The sequence below is a fragment of the Bacillus rossius genome, chromosome 1, assembly GCF_032445375.1.
Source record: "Bacillus rossius redtenbacheri isolate Brsri chromosome 1, Brsri_v3, whole genome shotgun sequence".
Lineage (NCBI taxonomy): Eukaryota > Metazoa > Arthropoda > Insecta > Phasmatodea > Bacillidae > Bacillus > Bacillus rossius.
The window spans coordinates 89,415,580-89,438,040 of NC_086330.1; the positions used below are offsets into that span (position 1 = coordinate 89,415,580).

The 22,461-nt window shown below is 43.6% G+C and overlaps 1 protein-coding gene across 1 annotated transcript in view; it reads right to left on the reverse strand.

Annotated features, from left to right (window-relative positions):
- Positions 1 to 14,969, reverse strand: part of LOC134539511 (lariat debranching enzyme) — a 78,273-nt gene extending 63,304 nt beyond the window's left edge. The window contains exon 1 of the mRNA XM_063381597.1: positions 14,688 to 14,969. Within this exon, the coding sequence (XP_063237667.1) occupies positions 14,688 to 14,723 (36 nt within the window). The 5' untranslated portion in view covers positions 14,724 to 14,969. The remainder of the gene's footprint in view (positions 1 to 14,687) is intronic.
- Between the last annotated feature and the right edge of the window lie 7,492 nt (positions 14,970 to 22,461).

The window sequence follows — 22,461 nt, forward strand, 5'->3', positions numbered from 1 at the left end:
AAAACTTTAAAAATCGTGATTATGTAATACACTATTTTAATAATAAATCTGAATGCATTAAATATCAGTATAATAGGTGATATAGTCCGTTTATGTCTTCGGAAATTTGAAAAAGCACATGTTGTTTTGCAAAGAATCGATTAAACATTCATCGGAATCCAACTGTATATTCTGTGACGAAGCACTAGAAAATATTTCAAGTGCAAAACACCATGAAATATATCACTGTCCTTTTAATGAAAACGAAAATTCTTCTCTGTGTGAAAAATGTGGTGTATCGATTAGTTGACTTCATAAACTGAAAATACATGTCAATACATGTAAAGGGCTCCCTTCTTACTCTAAGATGTCTGTATATATCGAGAAACGCCAGTAAACGCTTGTAGTAGAGTAGAAATTATGAAATAAATATTTTTATTAGTAATTTTGTGATGTTTTTATGTTTCGAAACTGTCATTTCTACCTAATACTGAGTTCTCGTGAATACATGTTCAATGTGTGTATTGTGTTTTCATTGTGTGTATTCATGTTCTTTTCTTTTGTTGAATGCATGTCGTTTCGTAAAATGTGTGGAGTCAATGTCATTATTGGTCTCGTGGTTCGGAGATGCTTGGCCTATATGTATATCATTGTACCTGAACTGTTGGATGGTATTCCATGTATCTAAAAATTTGACTTCCATGGCAGGCACAGCAAAAACATATTTATTTCGTCGGACATGTATGTTGTAGAGTCGTTTATCATATAGAGGATGATTGATAAACTCCACAAAATGTGATGGGAAACAAAATTTATTTTAATTTTAAGCTTTAGTTACTCTGACCACTGGTCTATAATCGAACTAAGGTGATCGAAACAATCATGACTTTAACAAGCGATTTTTTAGATGATTTTTGGAAATTTTTTCCGAAATTCTAGCTTAAAAATTACAGATTTCCAAGATGGTAGACAGATTTCAAGATGGTGGGCATCCTAGCAATAAGTAATTACTGCACTAAAGTGAGCAAAAATTAAACTAATATAGTGGCAGCACACTCTATCAGACAAAAACAATATGTCGGATCAAAGATGGTGGCCAAATTTCTAGCATTAAAAATATGGATTTTCAAGATGACGAAATATTCAAAATGGCTGAATGTTTTTATAAAAATTTTATTAATTAAACATTTTATTAATTTCAAATTTTGAGTTTTTCTTATGAAAACTATATATTTTCAAGATGATGATGATAGCAAAAATGGCAACATTGACATCATAAGATGGCAGAAAGTTCTAGAATTCGAAATGGCTGAACATCCTAGAAACCAAGAAGTCGGAATGTTCTAGAAACCAAGACGGCGGAAAACAAGATTGCAGAAATACAAAATGGCGGATACAAAATGGCCACCCGGATAAAGGTCAAGGTCAGAGTCATCCAATGTGGCTGCTGTGATGTCACAATCCAAAAAGGCAGTTCGTCTCCTCGGCTCCTCAGCTTTAAGACTGTCCCTGGATCGGCTCTTTTATACTACTCGCTTCCAACGACCATCTTCTGCCTACCTCCTCTCAAGAAAATACTATCGTATTACGTCAGTTATTTACGTAACTCAAAAGCACTACTGCAGCATGATTAAGATGAGAATGTCGTTAATCACAAGTAGTATTTTGTTACACCCAATTCTTTACATGACTCAATAAAGTATAAACGAGTCATTTTAAATTTGTTTTAATGATAAATGTATATTAAATGATCGACAAAAGCATCAAAATTAGCTGTTCAGATTATATATTTATCATCCCTCAAAATTCTGGTATGTATTACGAACTTTTTTTTTTTTAAATTTAAGTATTAAATGACAAAGAAACTTTTGAATTTTTAGAAAATATAAATTTGTTATGGGTTAAAAACCGTTAAAAGCTAAATTGTTTATTTCAGTTCCTTTCCCTCCCCCATAACAATGTTATATTTTATGATTTTTTTCTAGCGAGTTCCTTTTCAAAATATTAAATAAACGTCTGGTCTTTACGAAGACACAGTGTTATTTTACAAACCAATAGGTAACCCGGGTGACTTCATCATATATATTATTCACCCACTCCGTAGACTTACACCTCCATGCATCTCGCACGGCGCGGCGGCCCAACGCGAGCGTGACAGCGGAGTTCCGTGGCGGCCCCGGGGTGAGGATAAACCACGTCGTCGGAACACGAACGGTTAAGGGTGGAATGGAGGGGGAAGAACCGTGACCCAAGGGAGTCGGCGCTATCTTACGGCGAGGAGCCGTGCGGCAGGCTGGCATTATCTGATCAACTGGCCTTCGCCGCCTCAGCCGTCTCCCGTTTCTCACGCTCGCTCCGGGGCACAGAGCGGGTGACGCCCGGAGAGGACCTCCCGCAGATGAAGAACCTATCCCGGCTCTCCTAGGGTATGGGTGACCAAAATTCTAGTATTTAGATATTTAAAAATGCCAATTTTCGTCCGGCATAGTCTTCTCAGTATCAATATCAACTTCAAACACCCCTCTGTCGCCATCCTTTTTTTTTTTCCACAGCTCATACCATTTATGTTTGTGGAAGGTCGTGAGGGGGGGATATTGTAATCGAGAGACGCCATCTTGGTTTGAATCGTTATCGTGGATATTTGAGGTTTTAGAGTGGCTGCTAAAGATTCTCTAATGGCTCTTAGACGTCGAATAGTGGCTCTTAATAACTCTTATAACTCTTTAGTTGCCCTTAGAGGCTTTTAGAATGGCGCTTGGAGGCTCTTAGATGCCAAAATGTGGCTCTAAGAGGCTCTAGGGTGGCTTTTGTGGGCTCTAGAGAGGCACTTAAAGGCTCTTGGAGAGAATGTTGTATTGTTTGATTTTTAAAATTTGGATTCTTTAAAGCATAGTTTACAACCAAGTTGAATGCTTGAAGTTAATAACAACTGGCTGCTACAGATAGTTTATCCTCTGAAGTCAGTGGCACATAGTAACGATTTTTTTAAAAAAAATGAAAACTGTAATAATACTGTATACTCTTTTATATTATGCATATGCAACATTATGTTATGGTCGTTGAAAATCTTTCTATATATGATGTCTGCCATTATAATGTATAAATATTTTATTTAATTAGCAGTCCAATAAAAGGGTGTAAACAAATTCCTCGTAAAGAAATTTTAGGACTTCCCTACAAATTAAAATGAAATTTTCTTACAAAATTTTAAATTACAGGACCATTGTTTTATATAATAAGCAAAATTATACATATTACGAAGTACGTCTACTATTAGCAGGAACGTGCCAATGTTTCGTTTAGAAAGCTAAATTTTAGGTTTTTCAGATATAATTATTTTCCAGTCTATTCCAGTGGTTAGTCTACAACTATTTATGGTTACTGTGTAACTATAAACTCAAGTGCACAACGGGATGATAAGTGCGACGCTCGCTGGTGCTTCTAGCGCGGTATCGCCTGTAAGCGCAGTCTTCTTGTCGTGCATATGGCAACTGTGAGACTTGAGCAGTAACCATAGCATTATATGGCAGAGAAATTAAAATAAAGGTGTAATGCAAGGCTCTTGGGTGCTTTCAAGAATCTCTACAGGACATTTCATATATAAAAATTAGTCTAAAAACACGCGTTTTAGATATTTCCGCAATCACAAAAATAGTCTAAAAACGAAATACAGAAACATAACTACCCGTCCGCACTCAGAGAATTCTTAAGTGCTTTTAGTAGACATACGACATACGGATATGTTGAGCAATTTTCAAATCGCGTGGTTTATTCTGAAGCCCTGCACACTGTATGTGTGCCCAGGGGTTTCATGATTTCTAGCGCCTTTTATTTCGGCACTTGTTCGTGACACCCTGCATAGTGGCTACCTGTTGTGTATGTCTGGCTGCAGACCAAGTTTCAACAGGCCCACAATGGCCCGCGGACCGCGAGTTGGTCACCACTGGCTCTTGAAGGAAAAAAAAAGGGGGGAAGGGGAGGTGCGAATTTTATTTTCTTCTTTCTGGGCAGCTCGTCCACTCCGCGCTGACCTGAGAAATTATCCGTGCGCGACCGCAGATTCACGAAATCGCGAAACCCGTTTTCAAGCCCAGTTTGACCCCCCTTCACCTCAGCCGACCATCATTCTGCTGCGGGCTGCAAAATGCAGCGCACGTCATCTGCGACGCGTCGGTTGTTCAAAACGTCACGGTGGTTGAATCCGGGTTTTACAGCTAGAGGAATGTCTCTTTTTGAAATATGTGTCTGGATTTTAAAATAGTTAATTCCAAGTTTGAGAAATATGATTATTAATATTGAAGTAAAACTTCTTTGGACGCGATGAAAGTAAAATTTCAATGTCAAATGTTTATGCGAAACTATTTATGACGCAAATAGGTTGCGGGCGGTGCAGAAAATTTGTCGGACCCCGTTCACCTTGGGCGGGCTCCACGTGGCGGCGTGCGGCTCAGGTTGAACCCTGCCATGCTGCAGGGATAGGCGGGTCGCGGCGGTAGGGACCTGCCTTCGCCTGACGTCATCTCACGTGCTGGCATCTAGTGGGGGAATATTGGGCCAGAGGGCAACACAACGGGGTTTAAGCTTATTGTTGTGCACCACGCCACGGGCTATATTCGCAAAAATGATGTTTTTTTAATTACGTACTATTTTAATTACTTGTGTAAATTAGGATGTGGAAAAGGGTTATGTGAGTATTGTTTTAGGTGTGTAACTAAATATTTTTTTCTTGTAAAAAGCTTTTCACACTTTAGTTTAACAGGGTAATTATTTGTCACCAAATATTTTTTGATTAACTAAATAACACATAGTATTATAAATATTAGCCCACGAGCGTGTAAATATGTTAACTCCAACTAATAATAGGCCAGTTTAAAAACGTTTAAACAAATCTCATGTGTGCAATATTGGATGTTTTAATTTTAATGTAATTTCTAATAAATAAAAAAGGGTTAGGATTCTGAAATTCTTGAAAAAGAAATGAAAGCCAAAAAAACCCACGCTGTAATAGTTTTAGAAACGTTTCTTCCTCTCTTTGCTTCTCTCTCTCTCTCTTTCTCTCTCTGCCGATTTACCCCTTAAGATATGCTTACGAGTAGAGATTTGAATTGCCAAAGAAGTTTCACTTCTATCAATTGTACTGAGTTACAAGAGCTTTTTTTCATTTTACATAATATACACAATCATACTGTTTTACATCAAATAATTTTAAAACTCACAAAAGAAAGCTTGTGAGTGAGTGCTAATAATGTAATTTATGTCTGTGTGCAGTATTACTGCTTAGCAAAATAACACAAAACTTTGTTAATAATTTTAAATGATAAAAATTTTGAAAATATTAATATATGTTATGCAAGATTAAGTAGTATGTTGACACAAAATACTTACAATTTAAAATTACAATTAATATTAAATTAAATCTACTTAAGCTGCATTGCCCAAATAATGGAGAAAAAAAATTATCATCAGTTAAATTATCCAGCTATAGAAGGATAATATTTTTATTTGGATATTTGTAGCATTTTTTAGGAAGAATAGATAAAGTTTCGAATAGCATTTTAGGCATGGCATTTAAATTTAGGCGAATAGTTCATGTACCATATCAATGATGCGGGAACAGAAAGGTGACTTACTACTCGTGTGACATTCACGAAAAGACAAATTGGCGTTTATGCAAGTGAAAACCTCTCTCTTAACAATTCCCTTAATGCCTCGTATTCATAGTTATTTTGGGTTAATCCAACTACGCGCGAGAGCGAAGTAACAATAATTTCAACCTATTTATGCGTTATCTTAGGTTGGGAAACAGTAATATATATATATATAATATAGTAACACGCACGCACACACACACACACATATATATATATGTATATAGTATAGTCACAAATTATAAACAGAATCAAGTTTATTCATTATTAAAGATGCTCTTATTCTTGGTTATGTTTTATCCTTATGTAAATTATTTTTCAAATAAGTATTACAAGTCGAAGATTACCATGGCATACAGACAAAGTTTTCTGTGACTGGTAAGTACTGAGTGATATCATTTCTTCAAACATGAATATAAAAATACTTAACAGCTTTTTATTATAATTGTATGTGTGAAAATATTAACTGAAATAAAATAAATATAATTTTGAAAGAACATTAAAAAACATTAAAATAATATTATTTGTTCCGTAATGGGACTAGTTCTAAATTCTTAAAAGTAGATATTTCGTCTATCTTATCGCCATTTCCCTGGAAGTTAGCCAGGACCGCTAGTTAAAGTTCTTATTTTTAACGCCTGCAGATAGGCAACCTGCATATACGCTTAACTCGCCTTATTGCGTATCTTTCAGGCGCAAGTACATTGATTTACTACACTAAGGTCGGCTTGCACAGTCGTGACTTGAGGCAAAATAAAGAAAGTATTTCTTCATTTGATTAACCTGCAAAGTTTTTGCTTGGATTTTACTTACCTGACTCGGCAAGCAGCCCTCAGAATACCAAGTGCCAAGAAAACTTCGTACCATTAACATTGTCGTACCTCATGAACCCATACAAAACTAAAACAAGATAATTATAAACCACAACATACTCTCTGGAAAAAGTATTAATCATTTATTCAAACATATATAAAAATTAACTTTGGATCATATTTATTTTACGCTACTTGCGTTGTTATGTAAGTATTATTTCTGAATTTGAATTTGTAAGATCTGAATGTTATAATTTAAATTTCAGGTATTGAATTTTTTTTAAAATTTCGTTAACATTTTTATTGTCATACTTTATTTGTTTTGTATACTTGACGACAGAAAAGCATGAAGTGACATAATGAAATATTTATCAGTGTGGTGATGAAGGTTTAAATAGATTTATCAACCACTATTACGAGAATACCGTGGCGTTACCAGGGACCATTTTGCTGGATGATTGCATTATGGTTGCAGGTTGTCTTCAGCAGTCAGCTCTAAAGTGACTCTTAGAGGTTCTTTGAGGATCTAGAGCAGTGGTTCCCAACCTAGGGGCGATCGCCCCCAAGTGGGCGATTTGGGTTATCAGGGGAGGGGGGGGGGGCAATAAACAAGTGGGGGGCGATTTGGGGGCGATGATGAGTATTCAAAGGGGGAAAAATTAAAATAATACTGTACAGTACAAGTTGCCGTATAGCATGAGTCACTAGCTATTCTTAGCCGGCGAGTTCACTGCACTCACCCCTCTCCCCAGTTACCCACCTGTTGTTGCTCAGCGCGGCCGACTGGTGACTCAACCCCCTCCCCATCCAGCTATCACAACACACTTGCCATTGACCTACATTCGTCTTCAGTCTTCACCAGTCTTTGTGTGCCTCACCATCAGTTTTTGTGAGTGTCTTTTCTGCTTTTGTGCATTTGTTTTGAAGTGTAGAAGTTCATGCACAATGGAATCAAAAAAGAAGAAGTGTCGTCAATACTCAGCTGAGTATTTAAAATTCGGTTTTATCGCGTCACCGCAAAATGTGTAGTTTCCACATTGTATTTTGTGCGATAATACATTTACTAGTAATGAAGCCATGAAGCCTTCGCGAATGAAAGATCATTTATCAAGAGTACACAGTGATAAAGTGAGCAAAGAACTTAGTTATTTTCAACACCTCAAAGCTAAAGCTGATAAACGGGCTAATGTGAGTGAATTATTTAAAAAACGAGCAACCGATCTTGACAAAGGTCTTCTTGCTTCTTACGAGGTGTCTTTATTGATCGCTAAATGTGGTAAACCTCACACAATTGGCGAGACTCTTGTTTTACCTTCTACCAAAAAAATTGTTGAAATCATGCTAGGCGAGGGCCCTAGTAATAAGATAAGTCAATCGGTTCCTTTGAGCAACAATACTGTTTCCAGGCGAATTGACGAAATGGCCACGGACGTTGAATCCAAGCTCAATAATTTGTTGAAAAAAAGTAAATTTGCATTGCAGATTGATGAATCAACTGTGATTGATAACAAAGCAATTTTATTAGCTTATGTGAGGTTTATCAATGAACAAAAGGAAATTACAGAGGAAATGTTGTTTGCTAGAACTTTGATAACTGATACGAAGGGATCGTCGATTTTTAAAGCGGTGCAAGGTTATTTTGAGGAAAAAGAGATTCATCTAAAAAACGTGAGTGATTGGGCAAGACAGTGCTCCTGCCATGTCAGGTCGTCATGCTGGGTTTCTAACCCACCTTAAGAAAGAAGTGCCAGAGGTCATCACTATTCACTGTGTCATTCATCGTCAACACTTAGCTGCGAAAAAATTGAGTGGTGTCGTGCATGAAACCCTACAACTGGTTATTGCTGGTGTCAACAAGATCAAAGCTAATCCCCTCAATGACCGTTTGTTCCAACAACTTTGCCATGAAAATGATGAGGAATTCGAACGCTTGCTTCTACATACGGCCGTGAGGTGGCTTTCCAAAGGAAACTGTTTGCGCCATTTCTACGAATTATTTGACACGGTTACCGAGTTTCTCGACACGTCTGATCATGTTTTAAGTGAGAATTTGAAGCAATACAAGTTTTAACTGGTGTACCTTACAGATATTTTTGAAAAAAAAAAAAAAGAACAAAGTCAATATAAGGCTTCAAGGAAACAAGATGAACCTTATCAAGGCCAAAGGAATTATTTCATCATTCATCGCCAAGTATGACATTCACAAGGTAAATATTGGCCGTAAAGAGCTGATTCAGTTTTCGACCCTTAAAAAGTGTTCTGTGTCAGATAACGTGATTCCTGAACTCCCAGATGACAAAATCCTAATCTTTACTGATCACCTTGACCAGTTAAAAACTGACATGGAATCAAGATTTGAAGATTTGACCCAGTTACAAATTCCAGATTGGATTCTATATCCGTTCTCGTTTGCAGCTGTGGATAAGCTTGATAACTCTTTGCAGACGGAGTTAGAGATCTGAAGTATGACTGTGCGGCGAAAATAATTTTCAAGCAGAGCGGTTACAAGTTAGCATGGGTGAAGCTTATGGACACTTATTCACAACTGTGCGGAAAAAACTGAACCACTTCTCATCTCGTTCCCGTTAACATACTTAGTTGAAAACGGATTTAGTTCTGTTGTTCAGCTCCTCAAAAAAAAAAAAAAATAAATAAATAAGTTGGACATTTGCCTAAAAGGATACTTGCGTCTGAAGTTGACGAACATAAAGCCGGATATTCAAGCTTTAACTGAAATCCACCAAGCACAAGGCAGCCATTGAAAAGGTAAAATAAAACAATAGTAGTATGTAAATGGCGGTCCTGGGACAGGCTTCAGGCTGTGGTGCCTGTGGTGCCGACCGCCATCTTGGATTGTTACGTCACGGCGGCCATATTCGATGGTTATGACCTTGAACTTTGACCTTGACCTTGAATTTGACCTTCAAAATGTGTCAAAATTCTCCAAAATTGGGCCAAATTTACCCAAAATTCCTTAAAATTTCCATTTTTGTGGAAAAAAATTCCACCAAAAAATCTGAAAAAATAAAAAAAATAAAAAATTTCTCTTTTCGAGGGAAAAATTCCCGTTTCGAGGGAAAATTTCCCGTTTTTAGTCCTTAAAAATCCCGGTGGCTAGAAATGTCCATATAGCGGCTTAAGAATCCATGTCTTCAGCCGCAGATAAGCCTCTGACGTCATATTGGATGAATACGTCACCATTGCAGTTTCCGTTACGACCGCCATATTTAACTTTTTTATTTATTATCCGATTTTAATGATTTTTTTTAAAAAATTATAAAAAAAATTAAATAAAAAAATTTTAATAAATTATTTATAAAAAATATACATTAACGACACGGAGCTCGGAGTCATCGGTTCGAACCCGACGAGTGCAAAAAAATAAAAATGGCGACCGATCCTTCCCCCACGGTGGGTGCTGGCAGACTGACCCCCACCACTTTTACCAATGCACATATACCATCAGGTAGTATGACGTAATGTCCGCCATCTTGAAAATCCGTAATTTTAATGCTAGAGATTCGGGAAAATTTTTAAAAATCATTAAAAAAATTAAATAATAGAATTAAATAATAAAAATATTAAAAACCACTGTTGCACGTATCGTAATGGTCGCCATCTTAGATTATATAATTTTAGCATGTTTTGTTACGCCCGCCATCTTGTCTCCGTTTTCTGGAGACCACCATCTTGTTATCGTTGGCTAGAGTGCGCTGACGCCATGTTAGTTTAATTCTTACCCGCTAGAGTGCAGTAATCATTTATTATTACTGTGACACCCACCATCTTGTCATTTGGCCGCCATCTTGGAATCGTGTAATTATTTAGCTAGGAATTCGGGAAAAATTCCAAAATTCATTAAATAAATCACCCATTAATTTACATATTGAATCGCTGGATTCCCGTCCTTGGTTCGATACCTGACCGATGCAATAATGTTTAATTTTATGTAAAATAATAATAATTTCAATAAACCATGTTCAATATTCTTAAAGAGACTTTAAAACCTCTACTACCATCATCCTATAAGCCATCAAGACCACCATATTGGAAATTCGTAATTGTAATGCTAGAGATTCGGGAAAAAGTTACAAATTCATTAAATAAATTTGCAAACAATAAAATGATTAATTAGGTCGACTTAGGACCTTGGCACGATTCGGAATGAAGATGAAAAAAAATAAACATAATATAATAGTGGCAGGTTCGAGAAAGAAAACAACACACGTTCTTTCACAAAATAAAATTTATTACATAATTTCTACTTTACTACACGAACACTTGCGAAAGCCAGCAATCTTATAATCATTTAGGTCCGCATAGGCGTGAAATGACTAATTCTTAGCTCCAATCGGCTTATACTAGAAAGAGTCCAACCAGAACCTTTACAGACATAGTCCTCCTCTTCTTGACAGAGTTTCTGGATACCATTTTTAACAGTATGCTTCACATCGTCAGAACTGTAAATTACTGCAGCAGATGTCTTGAATGCACACTTCTTCACTTCGTCTTCGAATGGATAGGGCTTTCCATATATACAGTCCAACCACAAGTTGCATTTTAATGGACCGTTTGTTGCAACGTCATCAGTAAGTTGATTGATTATGTTCTCTCTGATATCATCAAGAAAATTACAAATGTCTTTCGACTTACCTAACGTATTTAAATAATAGTAGTCTTTCAATGTCCCACGAAATGCAGACTGCGCCAAGTAGAACCCATTATCATTCACTTGTAATGCGCCGAACACAGTCTTAGGTTTATTTTCTTGTCCAGACGTTATAGCAACCGGTTGCTGCACATCGGTTTTCTTGCTTGTTCTCTTACGAGTCTCCAATCTAAAGCGAGGAGTCGAAATTTCTACAGGTAATTCTTCAGCAGACACATGGACCTTACCGTTACAATTTTTCACATGTCGTCGCAAACTATCAATACGTGTAAACCATTCATGACACCCATCACAGCGAAACTTTATACTAGATGGATTCTTCTTGCATTTACTCCGTTCATGTCTTCGTGCATCATGAGAAAATGCGAACGACATATCACAGTAGCTGCAAGGATACCGGGGTGATGAAGACGAGCCTTTCAGACCCAATCCAGATACTAACGTTGCCGCAGTTGCGTCATCTCTAGGCATGCTCTTATGCTCATCGATGCATCTTTGTTGCACCGATACCTTTACTTTCTGCCGCTCTGCAGGACCTTTACATGTCTCCAAGTGATGCTTCAAATTAGCATTTCTTGTAAATTGCTTGCGACATTTGTTACAGCTAAACATTTTAAGATAAGGGTTCTTAGCGCATTCTCTCCTCTCGTGTCGTCGAGCATTGCTGTTGTTTGAGAAAATCTTGTCACAGTAACAGCACTGATGTTCGTTAGTTGTTGTTGAATCACCATCCATTGAAGTTTCCATCGAGGGCGAAACGAAGTTCGACGAGTTTTCCTGCGTAGTCAGCACCACCGGCATTAAAGTCTCTCCTGCTGACGGTATCGCAACTGTTGAAATCTCCTCTTTTGATGACGTTGTCTTTGCCGACTGGATCTGCACCTTCTCCGCCGTAGCTGACGTCAGGGTTCCCGTAGACGATGGTGCGTCGTCCATCAAGTTCAGCGTTTTAGATGGTAAAGATGCCATCGAAGTCTCAAGAACAAGCAATTACACGACTTATGCACCAGAAGAAACAAACTAGGTGATCCGTACACCGTCGACGTCAGTAACAACTGAGCGTCCTGCTGTCTAGGACTCGCTTATATACATGCACCGGTTGGAATAATATGCTAGTCAAATCAAGAACCAATTACTATAATACTCGTGTCAAAACATCATTTTAAAAAGCAGCACACCAAAATAAGGTAACACATTTGGAAGCAATTTCGACAAACGTAATGGTCACGCAATACACGCACGTGTAGCTTTCATCACAAAGTTAACATTTACATTCCATTCAAGCGAAGTATCAAGCCAACGCCACATCATCATATTAACATCCTATTGCTCATACCATCCTCAACATTTCTCAGCATTATAAATCACATCAGTTATAGAAGGACTTATAGTTTATAACACACATCATTTCAGTCATTGTTCTTTAACAAAATCAAATTTTAAAATACAAAATATACACGTTAATCGAAGAACTAGGTACGTAAATATTTTATATACTTTATGTACACTGTAGGCGTCAAGAGCTTGAAAGTACATATGTAAGAATGGTATTTAATAAAACTCATAGTAAATTGTATATGTATTCCCATTAATATACATCAGATCAGAAAAAAAAGGTTTTATTCTATAAACCACACATTTCTTAGTTCAAGTTTCTTTGAGAACGTAAAAATTATCATCATTTCGCGAATCAAGTAGAAGATTTAGCCTATTATCCCATCATTTGGATGATCAATTTGGTCTCGCGTGCTACGGTTTCCATCTTCTTTACATAAATGTTATTATTAGTCTTAATATGTTCGCGTCCGTGTCACTATCACAGACGTAAAGACATCATCACCGTAGCTACCAGTTATAATACCAGGAGCTGCATCAATATCACTCATTTTATGATATCGTTTCCACATTTCTGTTGTCAGAGACGTACCACAATCTATGATATTGTGAGCTTTACAATAGTCTCTATTGTTTTCTAGACATGGTTAGCTCCATTCTCATTTTCTTTAAAAGCCTATGTGTCCAGTTTTATTATTTAATCCTTCAACCCATCATCCCAAACTCAATTAAATCATCTTAGTATATAGAAAAAAACATCAGAGTTCCTTTCATATAATCTAAGGAACCGCATCATCCTTTCCACCTATAGTTTAGTTTCTTGAGCCCAAGAGTCTTTCATTATATATACCATGCAGTGTTCTTCAAGAGATGTGGTATACCACCATTTCTACATACAAATCCGTCCTATCATTAATTTGTTTACACATTAGAAAAAAAACACGTTATTTTTATGTGTTCTACTAAATTATCACTTCGACTAAAATAATTACCACACCTTGTAATTTCTACACAGGACTCTTTACCCATGTCATTTTAAACATCATCTCTGAAAACATCCATGACCCATCTATATCACATAGTAAAAGAGGGTTAGAGGAGATATGTCAAACGACAAGTGCTAATCACCCATAGGACAATAGCCATGAGTTCGATACCTATCTCAGTCAATGTAGCAGCTATGTATTTTTCTTACCTCATGTAGAAAAATATCTTCCAATGCATACGAGTTTAAACTTAATCACGTGCGACTAGTCAAAAGTACATAAATTCAAGAACGTCAACCGCAAAAAAAAATTCTCAAATATAGAGGCAGAGTCTTCTCGATCGAGACATGCCTACCATCACCTGCAAATGAACATTGACCCCTCGCGCGGGAATTGCAAGCTTGCAGAATGCTGCGACACTCATATGTTTTGCTCAACACATGCATACATCACATCGCTAGCCTTCCATCACATTACACGTAAAACTCCAGTGAAATCGTAATCCAGCATACATAAAGTACTTGCTGGAACCACTTCAAAGTATACATCACTGAACCAGAGCAGAAAATCAGCCTACGAATGTATATCTTGCTACCTACAAAAATAAATGTGTAGCACATATACGAGAGGAGTCGATTCCTACATACCATACTGTGAAAGCCGATACTCTGATAATTATAAGCAGCAAAATATTTCAAATCAAGACCTTAGCCAGTATACATTCAATTTCCCATGTTGTAAAAATTCATGTTAGTAATCAGCAACGAAGGAGTGAGTAACTTGGACGAAGAACCGCTTTCCAAGTATCCAGAATCTTACTGATACAGCCCATCCAGTGCACCAGCATACCCCGAAGTGTGGTCAATTGATAAACATTCTTTAATTTTTTAATATCACCTCCGTAGTGTACACCAATATATGACAGGTTACGATTTAAGACCATAAATTTCTTACAAGTCTGTTAGTTTTATTTCGGGAAGTAATAAATTATTTCTCAAAAATAATAAATCAAGTTCCTATCAGATTTGCTCTAATGTTACGGCATTACCTGTACCTGAACTTTACCAAAATATCGCCCATAAAAAATCCTAAGAATGCAGATGGCATACTCAGACAAAAATAATTTTAGCAAAAAAAAAACAGTCTTCAGCATTATTGGTAAAAAAAATAATACACAGAAACAAGACAAAACGGACATTACAAATCCGACCTAAATTACGTGTCACATGTAGTTTATTACATTAAGTTTGTCGCGTACCCGCCTCCGTAGAATGCGTGGAGACGTGGCGGACATCGCTCGGCCGTTTTCTAGTGTTGCCCGGCGCCAGCTCTCTCGCGTAGAGCAGCCTCCTGCGGGGAGGCAGGGGTGGACCGTCCGGCCCGTGTAGCTGCCGAGGGACGTCGCGCGCTGGTGAAATGTGCGGTGCAGGCTAGTTGTGTTAGTCCACGTGTTTTGGCCCGCGGACACGCCAGATACAAAACAACACTCACGCACACGGTAAAGAAAACGATAAAAGAGATTATACACACTATAGAACAGAATCCAAAAGCGATAATAGCGGCGAGTTTATGGAGCGTCTCGCGGCCGCGTCTAGCCTCGAAGGTGGCTCGCACGGGACTGGAGACCAGGACGCCGGCGCACTGCTCTCGCGCGCACGGAGCGGAAGTGACGTCATTCCCAAAGCCGCGGCGCGCTGCGGACAGGGCTGTTATCCGGGCTTTAACCTAGAGGCACAGAGGTACGACGTCAGATGCCCCCCCCCCCCCCTGGATAAGCCCGGGTCAATGCCGTCCGTGCTTCCACCCGAGGCAGCAGGATCGGGACGCCCTCTCCCACGGCGGTCGTTGGAGTTAGGGCCGCCTTTCTCGCCCCGTACTCGCCGGGTTGTCGTACACAAACGCGTCCAGCTCCGATCCTGTGACATAGTCTGCCAAGTAACGTGGGGCTCGCCGACGTCGCCGGTTGCGTCTCGGGGTCGTCTCAGCCGGCTCCTCGACTGTGACTCTGAACTCTGCATCGGCGAGGGAGGCACCATGTCCCCATCCACCTTGGGTGGGGGAGAGTGGCTCATCTGCCTCCTCCTCGTCCGGCTCGGTCACCAGAGGTTGTTCGCCCGCCGCATCGGCGCCCGCCTCGGGCATCCCGGTGACGTCATCGATCTGTGTCCGCGTCGTGCGTCTCCGACGGCGTCGCCTCGGACTTGTGGCCGAGCTTCCTGCTGTTTCCAGGGTCGCTGTTTCGGGGCTGGGGGTGGCATGGAACAGGCCCCGCATGCCTCGTGGTGTGATCGAGTCGTCGGAAGTAGTCGTTTCGTCCACTTCTACTAGGGTGACATCTTCAGAGACCAAATTTTCTCCTGGGACTGATGTTCTCCGTATGGTGTCTCGGTGCACTTTTCGCGCCCGCCGCCCATCAAGGCGGACTAGGTAGGTGCTCCTACTTAGCCGTTTAAGGATCGGGTGTGGTCCCGACCATCTGGGGCTCAACCCGGCACTGTAGTTCTTCGGCGCGCTGGACAGAGGCTGCGTGCGCACGTATACCAGTTCTCCAGGTTGGAGTTCCGGTGGCATTCGGGTCGTCTGCGGTGTTATCTTGCGAGTATAGGCCCTCTGGTGTTCGAGCGCTGTTGTCATTTCTGCCTCTCGCCGTTGACGGCGCTCCTCTGGATCTTCTTCTTCATCGGCTACCCCGTGGGCTGTCCATTCTCCTGGCAAGGGCAAATTGTGGCCTTGGACCATTTCCGCCGGGGTCATTCCTGTGGCTGCATTGGTTCTGCGACGGATACAAAACAGAGCCTCTGCAAGATGGTTGTTCCACTTAGTATGGTCGCTACCCAGCCTTATGCGCATCTGGACTTTCAACTCTTGGTTTCGCCTTTCCGTCGGGTTGGCTCGGGGGTGGTAGGCAGGTGTGGTCCAGTGTTCGACGTGCCACGAGTTGCACATCTCCCGCCACTTCCTCCCGACGAATTGGCTGGCATTGTCCGTCAGCAGGTCTCTCGGGTAGCCCCAACGTGGGAAGAATTCCGTTTGCAATATTGTCCCAATGGTGTTGGCCCATACATTGCTGGTGGGGTAAGCTTCTACCCAATGGGTAAAGAGATCGGTCACTACCACCAGGAATCTCTTGCCCCGGGCTGTGCGGGGATATGGCCCCATGACATCCAGCGCGACGGACTGGAAAGGGGTAGTGGGAATGCGAGGCTGTTGTTGCTCCATCCCGTCGCTCCGCCGCGCTTTCCGCTCTTGACACATCTCACAAGTCCTCACGTACTCCCGCACGTCCCGGGCCATGCCGGGCCAGTGGTAGTGCTGACCGACCGCCCGCCGTGTTTGGTCTGCCCCAGGGTGTCCGGCCAGGTCGTGATCATGCATAAAGCGCAACACCGCTTCACGTGCCTCCGGTGGGACATAGGTGCGCCACTCCTGATCGGGTCCCAGTCCTCGTATGTAGAGCACACCATCCCTCGTAGTCCAGGTCTCACATGGTTCCGCTATTTGCTTCGCGCATCTGCGCTCAGCATGCTGAGAGGTGCGTTGGGCATTGTGCACCCGACGTTTAAGCTCGACCATGTCCGCAGGAGGCGGGTCGTCGTCTACACCTAGAGCAAGCAGGCGGCAGGTTGGGTCCCTTGGGTGGTGGTGATCCGTCTCACGGCCAGGTGGCAGTATCTCGTCCCAAGATACCTCGTCCTTCAGGCACGATCCCTCATCAGGGTCCCGTGACAGGGCATCCGGCAGCTCGTTTTCTACTCCTGGAACGTGCTCCATAACGAAGTCGAACGACTGTAGAAACAGCGCCCACCTCACGAGTTTGCTTTTCCGCCCCTGGAGGGTCCGCAACCATGTGAGGCATTGGTTGTCCATGCGTAATACAAATTGCCTACCCTCGAGGTGGGGACGGTATTTCTTCAGTGCCCATACCACAGCCAGGCACTCCTGTTCATTGCTGTGGTAATTCCGTTCCGCGCGGCCGAACTTGGCACTGGCGTAATCGATTATGCACCTGTCCCCATTTTCGTCTCGTTGATATAGCACCGCGCCCACCCCCTCGGCGCTCGCATCCGTCTGCACGTACAGCGTCCTCTCGGGGTTTATCCGTGACAGAGTGTGGCATCGGAGAAAAGCCGCCTTCAAGCTGTCCAGCGCCTGCTGTGCAGCCGGTGTCCATTGGTAGCGCTGTCGTGGTGACAACAGATCTGTCAGAGGGGCAGTGAGCATGGAGAACTGCGGGATATAGTTCCGCAGCCAGTTGGCGAGGCTCAAGTGCTTCTGCAACTGCTTGCGGGTTCTAGGGGGTTCAGCTTCTGCAATTTTCGCCAGGTGCATCGGGTGCGGACGATTACCCTCAGCATCCACCACATGCCCCAAAAACTCCACCTCTCTCCGTCCAATGTGACACTTCTGTGTGGCACAGGTCAAGTGGTGCATCTGGAGCCGCTCCAGGACCAGGGACAGGTACTGCACATGGTCCTCCCAGGTCTTGGAGTACACAATCACGTCGTCGAGGTAGGCTGTCACGAACTGGCCAATGTACCCTTCCAGTACGCGGGCCATCATAGCTTGAAATGTGGCCGGCGCGCACTTGAGCCCGAAGGGCATGGCACAGAACTGAAATCGTCTACCATCGGGCACCGTGAACGCAGTCTTTTCTCTGTCACCTGGGTGTATTGGCACCTGCCAATACCCCGAACGTAAGTCAAGGGTCGTGAACACTCGTGCATTGCCCAGGCCTGCCAAAGCCTCGTCCACACTGATCTGCGGTGGTGGAGAACTAATGGTGACACTATTCAGGGGACGGAAGTCCACACAGAAGCGCATGGTCCCATCCTTCTTGGCAGCTAGGACGATGCGTGAGTTGTATGCGCTGTTGGAGGGTTCAATGACACCATCTCGCAACATTTCGTGCACTTGCTCACGTATCACCCGTTGCTCGCGGAAACCATATCCCCTGGGGGCCTCATACACTGGTTGGTCGTGCATAGTGGGGATTCGGTGTTCTGTCACCGTTGTGCGCCTGAGTGGGAGGCAGTGGCGAAGATGCTCTGTCTTTCCCTTATGAGCCGCCTGAATGCATCCTGATACTCTGGGGGTACATCATTGTCCACATCTTCTAACTTCGTAGGCTCTCTCGGGGGAGGTGGTGCTCTACCTAGTGCATACACTGCCAGGCGCTCACGTTTGCCAACATTCACTAGCCCAGAGGCCGGCGCTATCACTGTGTCATGCTCTACCAACCAAGGCTGTCCCAGCACTAGGTCCTCCCTGAGTCCCTCTACTACAACTGCTGCCGTCTGGGTAACCAGCTCCCTCACACTCACCGTTATGATGGTGTCCCCGATGGCTGTCCCGACTCCGGTGCTCGTGGCCAGACGCAGTGCACAGCATCTCGGTGTGACGTCCGCTGGCGGCACCAAGTGTTGTGCCACGAACACGTGGCTAGCACCTGTATCTACGAGAGCAGCCGTCGGTCTCCCGTTCAGAGTGACGGGTACCCGCATCAGCCGGTCGTCTGGGGTGGTGAGCTGTCCCAGTGTTATGCGTGTCTCGGCCATGGTTTCGGGAAGGAGGTTAGGTGGTGTGGGGGGCAGAACTGTTGGTCCTACACTCCCTGCTGCCCGTTTTCCGCCAGTTGTTGTTGTTGTTGTTTTTGTTGTTGTCTTGGGCAGTCCTGGTGCCAATGGAACATGTCCTGCGGGCATCCAAAGCGACACTGGGGTGGTCGGCCTCCGTCCCGCCGATTCCCCGCTTTCCGCCACTCTGGTGCGGTGGTCTGTCGTCTGCCACTCGGTGGGCCTTCGATTGCCCGTGCTACCATCTGCCGTGGACGTTCGAGCTGCATGTCTCCCTCTGGGAGAGCGGGCGCTCTGTACTCGTGTCTGGGCTCTCGTCCGGGAGTGGTCATAGTTGTCCGTCGCCCCAGAAGGCGCTGCAGGTTGCCGTCCGTGGCTACGGCCTGTCGCACATATTCTTCAACAGACCCGTTGCAATACGGCCTGAGGAAGGGTTGTAATTCTTCCCGCACTAACGCGGTCACGTCCGGCAACGCTTGCTCCGGCGCTTCCCCTGGGGCTATGCGACGATATAGCTGCAACTTGCCCGCCAGGAATCTCTCCACCGATTCCGTGTCCCTCTGCGCCTCGCCGTAGCTCAAGACTGCCTGGCGGTCATCAAATCGCTGCATGAGACGCGTGGCGAACTCCCGCCACTGCATATCGTATCGCCCCCATATAGTCCACCACTCACGAGCTCGACCACGCAACTGTTCGCTTGTGCGCTGGGTCCACTCCTCTACCGGCACACTGCACTGTAACATGTGCCTCTCACACCACCGCACAAACTCCCGTGGGTCTTCATGCACGAGCCCGCTAAACTCTGGCAGCACTATACGCCCAGCCCCTGTGGCAACCCGCACAGCGTACGCGACTGGCGGCGCTGCCGAGTTCGTAGGTGTGTCCCAGTCAATTAGGTTCGGCGACTGTGGATTCTGGTTCGGTAACATCGACCCGACGCGGTTGCCCGAGCAGCCTCTACACTCGTCACATCCCCCTTTTTCCCGGTACACGGCACTCGCTGTGTTCAAGGCTACCCTATGCATCTGCTCTGATGATGTATCCCTGTCCCATAACAACACACCCTCAGCAGTTTCTGTCTTCACCTCACTGCGCCTCAGTGGCGCGCACGTACACGTGTTCCGACACTGCCACTCTCCTGTCACAAGGTCCATGCCTTTCGGTAGCTGACACGTCGCGCACGTAACTGTCAACCCGCGCGGCAGCATTGTTTACAAACACGGGGCCCACGTGGCCGCTCCGTCTGCGCAGCCTGCCTGCGCAGGCTATCACCGCGCTCGCCCGAACACCGCCGGCGCGCCCCGAAGATCACCGATGGCAGAACGGCGAAAGGGTGAAAAAGGAGGGGGTACCACTGTGCGTTATCCCGTTGGAGGGGGGTGGTGGTGAATCGACGGGAAATATAATCCGGTTGCGGGACGGGAGACGGCGATGCGTTATCAGCTGAACCGTGAAACTGATAGGTGTTGGAAACGTGGGAAAGGAATGGTTGCGTCCTCGCGTTGATGAGATCAGAAGTACTGTCTAGGTGAATAAGTGAATCCATCCATTGTCCCAGGTGGATTTTCACGCTGTCTGATCACTCACTGTACACTCTTTTCCCGCACTGCATGCGCTCTCCTGTGGACTTGCAGTTCGCCCCACGTTGGGCGCCAAATGTCGCGTACCCGCCTCCGTAGAATTGTGGAGACGTGGCGGACGTCGCTCGGCCGTTTTCTAGTGTTGCCCGGCGCCAGCTCTCTCGCGTAGAGCAGCCTCCTGCGGGGAGGCAGGGGTGGACCGTCCGGCCCGTGTAGCTGCCGAGGGACGTCGCGCGCTGGAGAAATGTGCGGTGCAGGCTAGTTGTGTTAGTCCACGTGTTTTGGCCCGCGGACACGCCAGATACAAAACAACACTCACGCACACGGTAAAGAAAACGATAAAAGAGATTATACACACTATAGAACAGAATCCAAAAGCGATAATAGCGGCGAGTTTATGGAGCGTCTCGCGGCCGCGTCTAGCCTCGAAGGTGGCTCGCACGGGACTGGAGACCAGGACGCCAGCGCACTGCTCTCGCGCGCACGGAGCGGAAGTGACGTCATTCCCAAAGCCGCGGCGCGCTGCGGACAGGGCTGTGATCTGGGCTTTAACCCAGAGGCACGGAGGTACGACGTCAAGTTATAACGATGTAGGTTAAGAAAAAACAAATTAAAACTCTTTAATTCTATAATTTATTTAAAATTGTACATTTTTACACAATAAAATCTGACATGATATATATATCGTATACATTTCTCAGTCCACGCGACATTAATTTTTATTAAAATAAATTATTAAAGTTCGTTTTAAGAGTGACAAAATACAAATAATTCATACAGATCACGATACATCAGATCAGGAGTGTAACACCTTAGAGGACCAGAAATTATGCTAGAAACCCGCCTTTACAAAATTTATAATGTTTTTTCAAGTAAAATTTTCGTGTAACCTGTATACCGCACTTCTCACACAGAAATTTTACACGGTCAAGATTTCTTCTGCAGCCATGCTTTTCATGGATGCGTGTACTTCGTAGTCGTTCAAATCGTTTACCACAGTAGCAGCACTGATACAGATATTCATCGCAATTACCATCGATTACCCACTGTACAACTTGCAAATGAACTTTGCTTTTACAATGCCTAATCAAATTACTTTTGTTTGTGAAATGTACACCACACGGGTCACACGGAAATGTCACACGATTAGCGTTTCTTCCACAGACATGATTTTCATGTCTTCTTGCATGTTGACGGTATTTAAAACTTTTGTCACAGTACGTACACAGATGTCTCGTCGTTAGAACTTGAGTCACCGACGGCTCGGAAAGTATCTTACTTTCAATGTACACTGCTGTTGTAGGCGACGAAGTCCCGTATGTTGCATGAGCTGGAGATTTCCCAGTCGACATTGACAGATCATCTGTACTGGATGCCAAAGAATCTGATGTAAACACGACTGATGCAGAAGCTGGGAATTGCTCACGAAATGTTGTATTTACCAAATGCGATGTAGTTGCAGGTATCGGAGTCTCCTCTGCGTTCGATAATGCACACATTAAAGTCTCTTGGAGTGAAGAGACAGTAGATACAGCCATCATCGAGATCTCTGGAGATGGTAGCCTCGTTACCATCGGAATTTCTGGAGCAGCTCTCATCGTTGTCATCGGGATCTGCTTCGTCATCATCACCTCCGTCGTCAGGGACCCCGGTGAAGTCGCGAGACCCTCCGTCAAGATCTCTGCAGTCGGTGACCCCGCCACCATTGGGATTTGTACCGATTTCGACGTTGCTACCATTGAGTTCGGATACACATCAATATTCATGTATCGGACTTATATGCAGACAAGCCAATTCATCAGATCTGCACTGTACCACTACAAGAGGTGGACTGAGGGACCTGCTGTCTAAGACTCGCTTAAATAACAGTGTCCGCTTG